General features: G+C 34.8%; 2 protein-coding genes across 8 annotated transcripts in view; both read right to left on the bottom strand.

The window, feature by feature from the left end:
* The window catches only part of LOC127878809 (uncharacterized), a 122,621-nt gene extending 121,743 nt beyond the window's left edge, over positions 1-878 (bottom strand). Inside the window, exon 1 of the mRNA XM_052425337.1 lies at positions 586-878. The gene's annotated coding sequence lies outside the window, so the exon portion shown is untranslated. The remainder of the gene's footprint in view (positions 1-585) is intronic.
* Positions 879-8,426: 7,548 nt separating this feature from the next.
* LOC127877380 (probable UDP-sugar transporter protein SLC35A4) overlaps positions 8,427-12,000 on the bottom strand; it is a 46,996-nt gene continuing 43,422 nt past the window's right edge. For all 7 annotated transcript variants that reach the window (XM_052423145.1, XM_052423146.1, XM_052423144.1 and 4 more), the window contains one exon: positions 8,427-10,898. In XM_052423145.1, the coding sequence (XP_052279105.1) occupies positions 10,710-10,898 (189 nt within the window). In that variant the 3' untranslated portion in view covers positions 8,427-10,709. The remainder of the gene's footprint in view (positions 10,899-12,000) is intronic.

Below are 12,000 nucleotides of genomic sequence, written 5' to 3'. Positions count from 1 at the left end.
ATACTCAAAATTAAATCGATTTCAATAGAATGAGGAGTAAGCTGCAAATATACATTAATGCAAATTTGATAGTACACACATGTACACCACTTTATTATACTATTACATGAAACTGTAATACGCTTTTGAAAATCTATTTCCATTATAGTTATAAATGCTTGTTTGCAGTAGTTGTATTTGTATACTATCCAAAAACTAAATTGTCACTCATCACACCCCCCCATCATATGTTTCCATTATTTTCTTATAAATGCTTCAATGTAGTATTTTCTAATAATCTTCTCTTTTTGAGAAAGTTTCTAACAATTATGAATCGGTTTTAGCACTTCAGCTCTAAAATAATAATGAGGATGAGAGAATGTTTATTCAATAACCATCATAAACTGTACTCTACATTACCAGCTACAATTTACAAACTCTACACTACACTTTACAATTGATTTTCGAAAAATTGCTGGCACATAAAGTTTCAAGTTTTAAATATGTTTTAAGCAATATTTATCTCTATCCCTTACATGCATTACTTATGTTTAATTAATTAATACAGTTATAATCTAATTAAAAAGAAGCAATCCTGATACTAACCCACTTCACATAAACGGTCCTCTAAACGTAAAATCCCGTAAATATTATTCAAATCTCGATATCTTTGACATCTGTATATTCCCTCTGGCCACCTTATAATGATTTAATAAAATAAAACTGCTTTTAACGCTACTATCCTGTCAGTACATTTTGTGAAACACTTCCCTCTACATCGGCCGACATACATGACGTTAAAAAAATACAGTAGCAGTTGCCCAGTGGAGATATTCGGCTTCACACAGCTAATGTTACAGATTATCGGATGCTGAACTGCAAATATAGCGTGCTATTTTTCTCACGCCCGTTTGAAGATCACATGTGTTTTTCATTGTACTAAAATCAACTGATGTTCGTTGTTTGTTTTTTGCCGTTCGCATGCGGGAAAAGCCATCAACGTTTTGCTCGAGATCACATGACATGTTTGGCGCGCTTCATTTACGAAATGGGTCCAGCAAAAGTTGATGAAAACCCCTGTGTTAGGCTATCACATAAAATGGACGTTAACTTAATCGGTTTCAAGTCACAATTGTTCATAACAATTCCAAGGGGGGAACGTGTTCGGTGCGCTTGTATAAAATAATTTTCAATACGTAACATTTAAATTCACCCAATCACTTACAAGACATCGGAATATCAATGCATTTGAATAATGTAAGAAATGGTAAATAAATCACTGACTCACTACGGTTTTGTTTGAGACATGTGATAACATAAAAGCAAACACATATACGATGTTTAAGCAGGGTATAATGAAAAATGTTTGCGATTATTCATAATTTCAAGAACAAATGGACAACTGCTTGCGCTTCATATACACTTATAAAAAAACGTAAAAAAAGCTTTTCTTTTGTTTATTTAATCAATTTGTACAACATATAAGTAAACTGGAGGGCGCATTCCAGTTTCAAGGTCTTGATCATATCCTATTGCGTCCGTGTAATAAGACCAGACGCACGATTTTGAGGTCGCAAATCGAACGAATGCGTCTGCCGTACCGGTTATTAAAAAAAGGTACGCACGGGTATTGTGCGGTCGAGGCACGGTCATCTCACGGTTGAAGAACGTTTGTTAGTTTTCAAAACGACCTGTAGTGGGTCTTCGTATGATACTTGACGTGCGTGCAACGTGTGGCAGACGCACGACTGTCACATTGTCTCCTTTTAATGAATACAAATAAAAGGTGTGCTATTTTTCAATTGAATGTTTGCCCATTATTATCTTCAAGTAGACCGCCTCGCGGAAAAAAAAGAAACCTGGCAAAATAAACAAACCGGAAAATGAACGCGATCTTCCGCCGCAGAGTTTGCCTACTAATATGCACGTTGAACTCGTAGAAATCGCTTTTCCCGACTGGTTTTTGAAAAAACAAAGAGCATAACAGCTCGTTTTAAGACATTGTAATCAGCTCCCTATATTGTGTTGAAAAGCTTGTCGTTTATTGGTTGTTTTTAAGACCATAAGCGCACGCAGTTTTTTTTTACGCCGGCGCCGAGCATTTGCCACTTTAAAAACATAATTGCCATTCTCTTTTCGTCTATGGCAAACAAACGGGTTTTGTGCAACCTGTGGTATTAGCGGCATTGTTTTCGATTTTTTTTCGGCGTAAGCTGCATAAGCCAGCTTTTCACCTTAGCCTGACCTTTGTAAGTGTCCAATAAAATTTCCCGCGGCTAGGTACGAATGAATACACTTCATTTATTCCATTGGCTGATTTGAGTATACCACCAGAACATTGGAAACATATCCGCGTCTTTGTAACACTGTTTTACTGTATGAAACAATTTTATCTCGAATGAAAAGGCTTAATAGATAGAACAGTTTTACACTCAATTTTCGACATCAATACAGTTTGTGCGTACACCTTTTATTTTCAGAGTATTACCAGCGCAAGAGCGTTTATACTTAAAAGGCTATGTTCTCATATTTAGTACTTACTTCCTTATTCCTGTCAACATGTTAACATGTAAAAGTATAAAGAGCAATGGAAGCGAGGCCTCACTTTAAAGCATTGCATTTCAACCCGCGAGGTATATCGGGTCAATTCGCGGACATTCAGAGTTTATATACAGGTCATCACCGGAGTTGGCGGCCAGTAAAATAATCGTTATATAATAAAGACGCTATCCGTGAACTAGGTGACCTGGAATTTTCTTTAGACCAGAAATATGTTAAATGAAGATATTCAGCAATATAATTATGGTATGTAAATAATAGATTCTTAATGTGTTTTCAACAATACAATGATAAATATTATTGTTGATAAATTTAACAATAATTATTCGTCCATATTGCTTAATGTACTAAAGTGATATTATGAGCATGTAACAGTTTATAGGTGTCTATCGCAACCGTTGATTATTTTTGATGTTTCTACTTCATATACACTTATATTAATTAATGCAGCATCATCATACTAAAACAATATACCAGAAAGAGAAAAATAATGCATTTGAATATCAACCGTACTTTCGTTTGACAACTGATCATGCGTTTACGAGTAGAACCTAAATTTAGTTTTAGTGCAGATTTGTTCATACGACACAAAGACACGAAATTGTTTTACGGATCATTTCAGCTTACAGGACTGGGTGGGTCACGTAAGAATATCGAATATAAAATATATTTTTATAAACAACTGGTAGCAAGGTGAGTTGCAGATAATTAATCAGTAACCACATTTTAACTAACTATTTTGACCTGTTAATTCTTTTCAGCTCAATTCAACAGTGCAAAATGCCCATAATATCACTTTAAGCATTAGCACGATGATAATTGATACTGTTAATAATCGAATCAAATAGCAATGCCCGACAAACCACTAAAACAGGTTTGTTCGAAGAACGCGCCTATAAATACGGATACTTCTCGTGTGGCCTGTTGACTCATATGTTTAAATTTCACTTCCATTCTTCTTTTGGTTTTCTGTTTTGTATCTATAGGTTTATGACCAGCAATATGTTATAATGTAAAATAAGCCGCGAAAACTCCCCGTAACATCCCGTACTGCGTGTGATGCAGCTAAGAACTGCACAGAAAAAGACATTCGCTATCCTTGATCTCATTCATTAAACTATTTACGCCGTATATCTTTTTTAAAGATATTTCTTGTTCGAATTTAGACCTATAACTTTATATCACAAGAAGAAGCGATCGACGTTGTGTGGGCTTCTTCCACATTCTCCGTGCGTTCGTCCTAACATATTAGTCGCAGTGCTACCACTACCAGACCAAGATGGTCGGACGGAGCCAGCAAATCCACCCTTCGTCATCCGCAAACACATTTTTAGGACTGCGTGGTCTCTCTTCAGGCGAATTTCAACGCAAGATGTTTGCAAGCTGCCCTTTCAATGGTTGGTTGACGATATATCGACGTATCAACTTAAGCGCTTTCGCTAATGCCAGTTGCGTTGGTTGCTGCGACCTTTCGAACGAGGTAAAGACGCACGATCGATCAATGTTCGATGCACATTTTTTTTATATAAAAATCTTGACGCAACCTAGACATCCGGTTGTGACCGCCGGCACTGCTTAAAGAATGTTTAATTCGAGCATCATTTGCAACGGATTTCTTCAATAAACAGGCATTTAATTTATAATATGTTTCCCTGATTCTGAAAAAGGTGTACATTCATAACCTATACGTATGACAAGTAGCGGAGTCATTGAACCGAACGGACCATTTTGAGTGTCGCAATAAAACATTTACAAAGAGTCTTGAAAGTTGGGACCATACTTTTTCGATACAATCGTATGGAATGTCAATACAGTATCAAGGAGGACGAGCAATTACAAATGGACATTGAAATTCAATATTATCTTACGCCCCGTGCCTTGCCCTCGGGGTAATCTTGTCTATTTTTTATAAGATGCACGCGGTGCCCCAAATAACCATGTAGTGAAATATGAAATTTGTATTGTTTTCAGTTTCGTTAAGTGTTAAATACCATTAGTTTACGGCGTACGATATCGTCGAAAGCCCTTTGAAAATCCATAATTATAACATAAATCAAAATACCCCAATCCATCAAATAAGATTCTATAATTGAGCTTTCTATGAAATCTAGGTAATTGATTAAATTGTGATATTAGTAGATTGATTGATATAGCCTCTCTCATTTTTGTGAGATAGAGCATAAACAGTACAGTATGGATATAAACAATGCTGATCACTATGGTTACGCAGTATTGCCACGTGTTTGATTGATATAGCCTCTCTCATTTTTGTGAGATAGAGCATAAACAGTACAGTATGGATATAAACAATGCTGATCACTATGGTTACGCAGTATTGCCACGTGTTTATTTACGAGATATAAACACTATGTAAGTCTCATTTATTTGGAATAAAAAATATCACTTGAGGACACCAGTTTTTTAACAAGATCTACCAACCTTTGTGTGCAATGTCCTAACGTTGTAACTCTGTCTGAGATGCGTTTGGAGGTTTCTTAACTTAGATATTGACGAACAAATTACTGCGACCTGTATGCACACAAGTATTGCTGTTTTAAGTTAAATGCAGGCATTATTTCGAGTAATAAGCAATAACTTTGCATAATCTAAAATTCTGAGAAAACATTTTATCACCACATCGTGTGTGGCTTTATGACAGGTCGTGGGTTATGCAACGAAAGAAATGGCACCGAAACTTCAGTATAAATTAAGTGTCTTCATTGGGCGAATACCTTGCATGTGATTTCGTGTAACTGTACTAGGTCAGAAAGTACAACAAATGAATGCTGTACAATGTACTAGTTATCGCCTTTCTCTGCATAATACACGAGTTGGATTTCGTTATACTGCCCAGCGCATTTGGCAAATACATCGAGTGGTTGGCATTTATTATTATTGTTGAGGTATATACCAGCTGCTGCAAAACAATTTCTTCGGAAATAATTTATTCCAATCACTCGCTCGATTTGTACTATAAACGCGTAAATTCGTCTGTTTCATTCATTATGATCTTTGCCTACTCAATTTTATAATCCGCTTCCATCTTTGAGTTACCTTCATATGGACGGTTAGTCGGTTACAAAATTAAGACACCATTTTATTGTTCATGCTAATAGAACTTGCTTATGATATATGAAATCAAATGCACCCCACATGTTAATAAAAAATATGCCGGATTGGTAAAATGACTTCGATGTATGTTCTCAAATATCAAGATGCTATGAAGAATCAAATAAATATACCTTTATTAAGTTATTTTCTTTTCACAACACATACATATATACATACATAAACAAAATCAAATACAACAAACTACACATTGCCACTGCATTTAAACAATATCACTAAAATATAACCACTGATTTAAAACATCAATGATAAATAAAAGTTAATATTTAGAAGTTGACTGTTTAAATAATAACAGTACTTCTGCGCAAAACAGGCAACAAACCCTTGATGTTATAACTAAAAAGCTAATTTCAACGAGACACAAAGTATTACGGCATTTAAATTAAAATGGTTAACACTATTGAGAGTCAGATTTTAGAATCACAACCACTTGCAGTACTCTTTTTTATGATAAAAATAACAGAACAACATTTCATCTCAAACATAGCACCATAAAGGAAAACTATAAAAAGTTAACTAGATGCTGCACTCAATAAATGCTAATGCCCCTCCCCCTATTGGATAAATAGGCCCAGGAGAAGTCCTATTCCAAACTTTAGGTCAAGGTCAAAATGAGCAACTGTGATGTGACTATCATGTGAGCTTGCTGAGTGTTGAATTAGTGTATACAAGCTTTTGATTAAGTAGTATTGATGTTGAGCAAACAGTCAATTTGGTTAAACCAAGAATTTTGACCTACCAAATTAGTTCATAACAAGCAAATTCATTGAATTGATATCCCCCGCCAATATACTTCTGGACGCAAAAGTTTTCTGGACGGATGGACAATGGCAATGTGCATCATCCTCTTATCCATATATTTACTCATAACAAGTTTGAATGAAATCCGTCAAAGCACTTCCAAGATATAACTCCCGACACACAAAAAAAATCATTTTTTCAAGATACAAAGGGCCATAACTCCTTTATTATCCAATAGTGTACAATTCCATTTGGTGTGAATCCTCTTATCCATATATATACTTATATACAAAGTTTCAATTAAATCCGCCAAAGCACTTCCAAGATATGGCTCCGGACACAAAAAAGCATTTTTTCAAAATACAAATGGCCATTACTCTGTTATTAACAGATGGTGTACAATGCCATTTGGCGTGCATCATCCTCTTATCCATATATATTCTCATACCAAGTTACAATGAAATCCACCAAAGCACTTCCAAGATATGACTCCGGACACAAAAGTGCCGGACGGACGGACGGAAAGACTGAAGGACGGACAACGCCAAAACAATATCCCTCTGCCTGTGGCAGGGGATAACTAAGTCAATATAAAGATCCAATGAGATAAGGCTATGTGGGTAGATCTATGCAAAGAATATTATTATATAACATTCATCAAAGCTTTGTATCAAGCAGTATTGGTGTTAGAGCAAACATGTTATTCAGAATTAACCAAGAATTTAGACCTTCTGAAATGTTCCAAAAGTATGTAAATATAAGGTATATAAAAGTTATAGACATTATCATAGCAACTACCAACTACCATAGCAGTTTCAAAAGTAGCCTGTCTTCACTATATACTATATGTATTAACCCTTTCAGTGCGGGAACCGAATTTTAAAGGCCATTGCAAACAGTTTGGATCCAGATGAGACGCCACAGAACGTGGCGTCTCATCAGGATCCAAACTGTTTGCTATTCTGATAGTATTCTTTGAAAAAAAATCGAAGAAAATGCTAATTTTAGAAATTCAGCAGACAACATTTTAGCAGACGACAAATTTCCCAGCATGCAAAGGGTTAATAACACTGAACATAACTTCTTTTTGATCTGATTGGCAATAGGGCCATGCATATCATTTATCAACTGCGTTGTGGCCAATATTACCTATATCAACACATATCTGTGGTGTTTTTGGTCAAATATGGCCATATTTGACTTTGATTTAGATACACAAGTTTGATCAGATTGGAAGTAAAATTAGCTCTATGGCAAGAAAGAGAGCAAGATTGCTGATTGTTAAAGGGCAAAGCAGTCCAAGACACAGCTATATATCTCGCTAATTTTCGTTCGAACTTGAAGAGGTGAACTTGCTTTTTAGCCAGCGCGTCTGACTCATGCATTTGGCACATTGTTTAGATGACTTTAACCTGTGTTGTGATTATAAACAAAACACAGATCAAATAAATATTTGTAAAACAATGGTTATCAAAGATATATGTATGAAAAACTTACAGTCTATGTCAGACTTGTACAACAAAACATAAATATGAGTAATAATTTAAAAATGTAACATATATAATAACAAGAGCTGTCAGAGGACAGCGCGCTCGACTATTCAAGTGCTTGACAGTATAACAAAAGCCATCATGGTGAAATTGTTCATATTCAATAATTTATTAGATATTCTTTCAAAAATAAAAAAAGGAAAAACACATTATTTTTTTGGGGGGGGGGGTAGGGGGGGGGTGAGGACGGGGGTATAATGTGGGGTGTGGTAATTTATTAGATGATGTTTAAAAAAAATATATATAAAAAAAAAATTTTTTGGGGGGGGGGGTGGGGGGGTAGGGGGGGGTGGGGTGAGAGGGGGGTATAATGTGGGGGTGTGGTAATTTATTAGATGATGTTTAAAAAAAATATATTTTTTTTTTGGGGGGGGGGTAGGGGGAGTGGGGGTGAGAGGGGGTATAATGTGGGGTGTGGTAATTTATTAGATGATGTTTAAAAAAAAAAAAAATTGGGGGGGGGTCAGGTTCGGGGGGGGCGGGGGGGGGGAGGGATTCTGGTAGGAGCATGGGGTATTGTTTGGGTGGAATCCATTGTGGTATTCAGGTAAGTCTTGTTTTGTCAATGTAATAATATAATGTGATAAAAAATATGAAAGCAATACGTCAAGGGAGAAAGAAAATATTTGGGGTAGTACGAAAACTTTAACATTTGCACGCAGACGCTAACGCCGACGCCGGGGTGAGTAGGATAGCTCCACTATATATATTTCATATATAATAGTCGAGCTAAAAATGTACTATATATATATGATTGAGGTACTTTGATATCCAGACATACATGTACAATCTACTTTCTTCACAAACAGTTAATAAAGTTTGATAAATAATGTGTTTATAATAACTTACAATAGTAATTGAACGTTACATTTGAAACATCAGTCAAGATTTTGTTATACCTATACTTCCACAAAATAATGTTTATTGTATTTATGAAAACTAACATTCAACATGAAATTGTTACTTTCCAGTAATACTGCAATATTAAAGTATTTTATCGTCTACTGATACTTTTGACAAACTTTAACTTGAGCTGTAATTGTGCAATAGATAGGGTAATTTGTTTGCAACCATAAATCCAGGGTTCAATCATAAGTCGGGGAAGGTTCTCTGAAACATTCCACTAACACTTTGTACTGGTTCTTTCAAGGATCAAACTTGAGTGTTTCCATAACCCAATAGCTTCTGGTACAATCATTACAAAATAAACATGTTTAAGAAAAATAGAACTCTGCCTGTTGGACTTGTTACCTTGTAACAACATAACTCAAGTATAATAAGAGCAATCACGTTGAGAGCTAAACTTATTCTGTATTACTACTTAAACTTCCCTTAACAGAACTTATTCACAGTTAGGCAATATAACAATATTCCAAAAAAATTTCATATATTTAAAAAAAGAATGCAGGCATTATAATCAAATAAGCTATATAATACTTCTAAGACAAATGTTTTGCATAAGATACATGTTTGCGTGTAGCTGCTCATATAATTGTTTTGATTTGGCTCATATAATGATAAACTGTTTGTTAAAGATGAAGAATGGCATAAAGTTATGATGTGCATGTCAGATCATAGGTTGAAATGGTTGGTTATTTGTAAGGTGTAAAAAACGAAACTACAGACAATCATAAATAAAATCAGATTTAAAAGTAATAGCATTGTTTCACTAAAAAATAAATGAGATTGAAACTGGCAAAGCAATACAATGAGAACAAAAAACCGTCGGAGACGGGTGATGCTCCCAAAAGTTTCTTTGGTTACAATATTGCACTATATATTCAGATAAAAGGAAACATCTTGAGGGGCATAACTTTGGAAAAAATAATAAGATGGATGGTTTAGCAACTTAAAAATTTCAAAGGGCCATAACTCTCTCAATAAATCATCTTACCAGAACCCACAAATAACATGCACATCTCCTCAAGCAAGTTAAGCTCCCCATAAAGCTTCATTGAATTCCAGTCAGTAGTTGGGTTGAAATAGCCCGAACAAGAATTGCACTATATGTACAGTTTATAGAAAATTTCAAAGGGCCATAACTCTGTGAAAAATCATCTGACCATCACCGGCTGATAATACGCACATCTCCTCTTGGTACTGAAGCTTCCCATAAAGTTTCATTGAATTCCCGTAATAAGTTGCTGAGAAATAGCTCAGACAAGAATTGCACTATCTGTACAATGGAAAATTTCAAAAGGCCATAACTCTGTGAAAAATAAAAAAACAGCACTATTGTACTGATGACAAAGACAACATTAACAAGAGATTGCCAAGCAATATGGTCCCCTACCGGTGAAACTCCACCATTGCCAGTATTTTATTAATTTTTTTATCATTTTTATATACTTGTTGCCATAGCAACCAGAATTCTTGACGTAGGAACAAAATTAAATGACGTGCATAATCTCCATATTGCCATCTACCCATCTGTTAAGTTTCATGAAAAAATATGAAGAACTTTTAAAGTTATCGCAGGATCCAAAAAAGTGTGACAGACTGAGAGAGCGCAAAGCATAAGCCCCACCCGGTTTCGCCGGTAGGGGACAATAACCATCGGGATAACACGAGTCTATTAATAATAAGTCCATCAAAAATAAAGCTGATTCTATCAACTGAAGACATGGCTAACAATTTAAAACAAAACCTATCCGTTGTCAATACAGTTCCGTTGTAAAAGAATTCTACAGACAATATAAAGACAATTAGAGCACTGCTGACCATAACAATAATTGAACAGTTGAAAATTTATTACTGATGATAAAGATAAATGGCGAAAGTGACTAATACTGCGGCTATCACAAAGTACACATTTAGTGTGGTTCCCAGAATTAGAATGGACATAACCATGGAAACCAGCATCGCCCCCGATATGATGAACAGGCGGGTAAGGTTGCTGCCATGTTTGAACACCACTGACATAATCAGACCGCTGAAAGCCTGAAACAGTTGAAATTATAACTTAAATATGGCATATTAAAAACACAGTGCAAACAGGGCTTTTTTGTTACATCAGAACTACAAATTAAAATTTCTTGTTTAAACTTATTTGTTTTATTAAACTAAAAGAGGTTAAAGGAATTTTGACAAGAATCCTCTATATAACATTTTCACACAATAGAAGGTTGTTCCTCTACTAGGGTTGCCACAACAAGTAATTACCGCATTATCAAATTGATGAAGAGGAATATTATATACAAGAGTTTCAAAGGATTAGTTGAACATTTGATAGGTCAATATAAAGGCCTTTTTAAAGAAGAAGCTCTTATAATTGTGTTTAATTAAGTATGACATATACCAAAGACGAAATTAAACCAAACTATTTAGGGTTGCTACTGGTGATGTAAGAAATGCAGGATTCAAAATCTTATGCTGTAAATCTTGTGCTGTAAAGTACTTAAGACTTTCAAAGAGTGGTCAATTATCAACTTAAAAGATACAATTTCGCACACACAAAAAAAGCATAGATGAGCCTTGCTACAAAAAAGCTATGCTTAATGTATGTGCAGATTATGGGGACGACACTTTTTTTGCCTAAAGTAGACTTTTTTCATGTCATTTAAACAAAGATTGATTGATTGTAAAACACAGAACTGGCTTGAAACTCTAGGAAATTTATCAAGACGTGATACCTACAAACACTTCAAATCTATGCTAAACCCAGAAAAACGTGTTTAGCGATATACAATTTTATGTTTGAAAGTCAGATTCTGTTGTTCAAGTCATAAATTAGAAATTGAAACTGGTTGACCTTTAGGAACTTCAAGAGAACACAGATGATGTACATATTGTTCAGTCTATTTTAATAATATATAATTTATATGTATTGAAGATGAGTTTCATGTTGTTTTTTTAATGTCCAATATTTAATCAAGAAAGGCAAATGTATCTTTTTATGGTACAATGGTGAACAAAATTTCCTTAAAATGTTTGCAATCTTATGCAAACTTCTGATGAAGGGAAACAAAAAAGCATAGCCTTTTTTGTAAACGAAATAATGAAAAAGAAAGATCACAACTTTATCACAACTCAAAAATAATAT

The sequence above is a fragment of the Dreissena polymorpha genome, chromosome 4, assembly GCF_020536995.1.
Source record: "Dreissena polymorpha isolate Duluth1 chromosome 4, UMN_Dpol_1.0, whole genome shotgun sequence".
Taxonomy (NCBI): domain Eukaryota; kingdom Metazoa; phylum Mollusca; class Bivalvia; order Myida; family Dreissenidae; genus Dreissena; species Dreissena polymorpha.
This window is presented reverse-complemented; position numbering and strand designations above follow the sequence as displayed.